Source organism: Muntiacus reevesi, chromosome 9 (genome assembly GCF_963930625.1).
Source record: "Muntiacus reevesi chromosome 9, mMunRee1.1, whole genome shotgun sequence".
Lineage (NCBI taxonomy): Eukaryota > Metazoa > Chordata > Mammalia > Artiodactyla > Cervidae > Muntiacus > Muntiacus reevesi.
This window is the reverse complement of record NC_089257.1, coordinates 14,250,272-14,252,474: the sequence shown is the minus strand read 5'-3', so window position 1 is coordinate 14,252,474 and position 2,203 is coordinate 14,250,272. Positions and strand designations below refer to the sequence as shown.

At 36.7% G+C, this 2,203-nt stretch overlaps 1 protein-coding gene across 1 annotated transcript; it reads left to right on the top strand.

Annotated features, from left to right (window-relative positions):
* Window positions 1-831: 831 nt before the first annotated feature.
* On the top strand, window positions 832-1,794 carry LOC136175726 (olfactory receptor 4A47-like). The gene has a single exon (XM_065945968.1). The coding sequence runs from the start codon at window positions 832-834 to the stop codon at window positions 1,792-1,794; it is 963 nt and encodes a 320-aa protein (XP_065802040.1).
* The last annotated feature ends 409 nt before the right edge of the window (window positions 1,795-2,203 follow it).

The following is a 2,203-nucleotide window of genomic DNA, read 5'->3' as shown; positions in this document are numbered from 1 at the left end:
TTGCCCTTTCCTTCTCCAAGGGATCTTCCCAACCCTGGAGTTGAACCCCTGTCTGCTGCTTGGATGGAGATTCTTTACCACTGAGCCATCTGAGAAGTCCAGGCAGAGATAACATCTAACATATAGTTTGGCATTAAAATGATAGATATTCTTACAATGTTAATATTTCCTTTTATTAAACTATTCTCTACCACAAAATGAGATGGAGTACATTTAGGAAGGAATAGGTTAATTGTGGAATATTGAAAATGTATTTAATAAATTTAATAAATATGATTAAAATTTATTTTAATAAATATTAAATTGATATCTGTTTGAATATGTCAATTAGATAGTTGCATACACATATTTATTCCTAAATTTGTTCTCCCCACTTTGAATGTGTAAGTTACCTTAAATGATTCTTTACTTAAATATTTCACTTTTGTGATTTTGTACTTGGTTCATCTTTTCATGGAATTCCCTATTTATCCACTCTTATTATTTCACTTTTCCTATAAAACTCAGCTGAAGTATTGTTTTCTTTGAGAAACCTTCCCAGATCCAGAGTTGATTATAGACATTCTGGAAATGTTAACCCTTATCCATATGAACCTATTTATAGTGACGCTTATAAAATTGGTTGTTATGGTCTGACCCCTCATTATACATCTAATCACTGAGAATAGGGAAAGAGTCTTCTTTGACTTTATGATCCTAATGTCAGGTTTAACACGTTGGGTGAATAAAGTACATTAAGCTTATAATCCATGTAAAGGTGTTTTTAATTTTTTGACTTGATTCATAGGTAAACTGCTCCTCATATGTGAAGCCAGCACCTGTGAGGAATAGATGGAAGCAAGGAGCAATGTGACTCACTTTGTCCTCCTGGGCCTCGCTCAGAATCCAAAGGAGCAGAAAGTCCTTTTTATTATGTTCTTGTTCTTCTACATTTTGACCATGTTGGGCAACATGCTTATTGTGGTGACTGTAACGTTTAGTAAGATCCTGAATTCGCCGATGTACTTTTTTCTTGCTAGTTTATCATTTATGGATGTCATTTATTCCTCATCTATTTCTCCCAAACTGATTTCAAGCTTGTTCTTAGGGAAAAATACCATATCCTTCCAATCCTGTATGACCCAGCTGTTTACAGAGCACTTTTTTGGTGGGTCAGAGGTCTTCCTTCTGCTGGTGATGGCCTATGACCGCTACGTGGCCATCTGTCAGCCCTTGCGTTATCTGGTGATCATGAGGCAGAGGATGTGTGTTGTGCTGCTGGTGGTGTCCTGGGTTGGAGGTTTTCTGCACTCCATTATTCAGCTTAGCACTATTTTCGGGCTCCCATTCTGTGGCCCCAATGTCATTGATCATTTTTTCTGTGACATGTACCCTCTATTGAAACTGGTCTGTACTGACACCTGTATCGTTGGCCTCTTAGTACCAGCAAATGGAGGACTGATCTGCACTGCTGTGTTTCTGCTCTTACTCGCCTCCTATGGAGTCATCCTGCACTCTCTGAAGAACCTGAGTCAGGAAGGGAGGCGGAAAGCCCTCCAGACCTGTGGCTCCCACATCACTGTGGTTGTCTGCTTCTTTGTTCCCTGCATTTTCATGTATGTGAGACCCGCGAAGACCTTCCCCATTGACAAATCATTGAGTGTGTTTTATACAGTCATAACCCCCATGCTGAACCCATTAATCTACACTCTGAGAAACTCAGAGATGACAAATGCCATGAATAAGCTTTGGAGAAGGAACATGGTATTTTATGGTAAAAAAAATGCATCATCTACCATGAAGGGGGTCATTTGACATCAGAGACCACTTCCTTGAAATTCAGTATCTTTCTCAAATCTGATGCTGGTTTCTTTTTCTTCTAGGAATTTATAAATTATAATATAAAAAGTTGTACTATAACTATGCAACTGTGCTGTTAATAGCATGGATAGTTTCTCTCCATGGTAGAATGCAAGGTCTGTAATATTTTCCTTATCACTGTACCTAGAAAAATGTAAGAAAGATTGAAGGAACCAATATCATGTAACAGATTAGGGAAGGAAATTTTATATAGTTACACTGATTTTTATCAATTTATGCATTTTTTTGTTTTAATTTTTTCCAGACAGTGTTTATTTTTAGTTAGATTCTTGTCTTTTAAGTTATTCTTTTTATTATGCTATTTAAAGTATTTAATGCTATATACTCTGTGTTTTTTATAAAA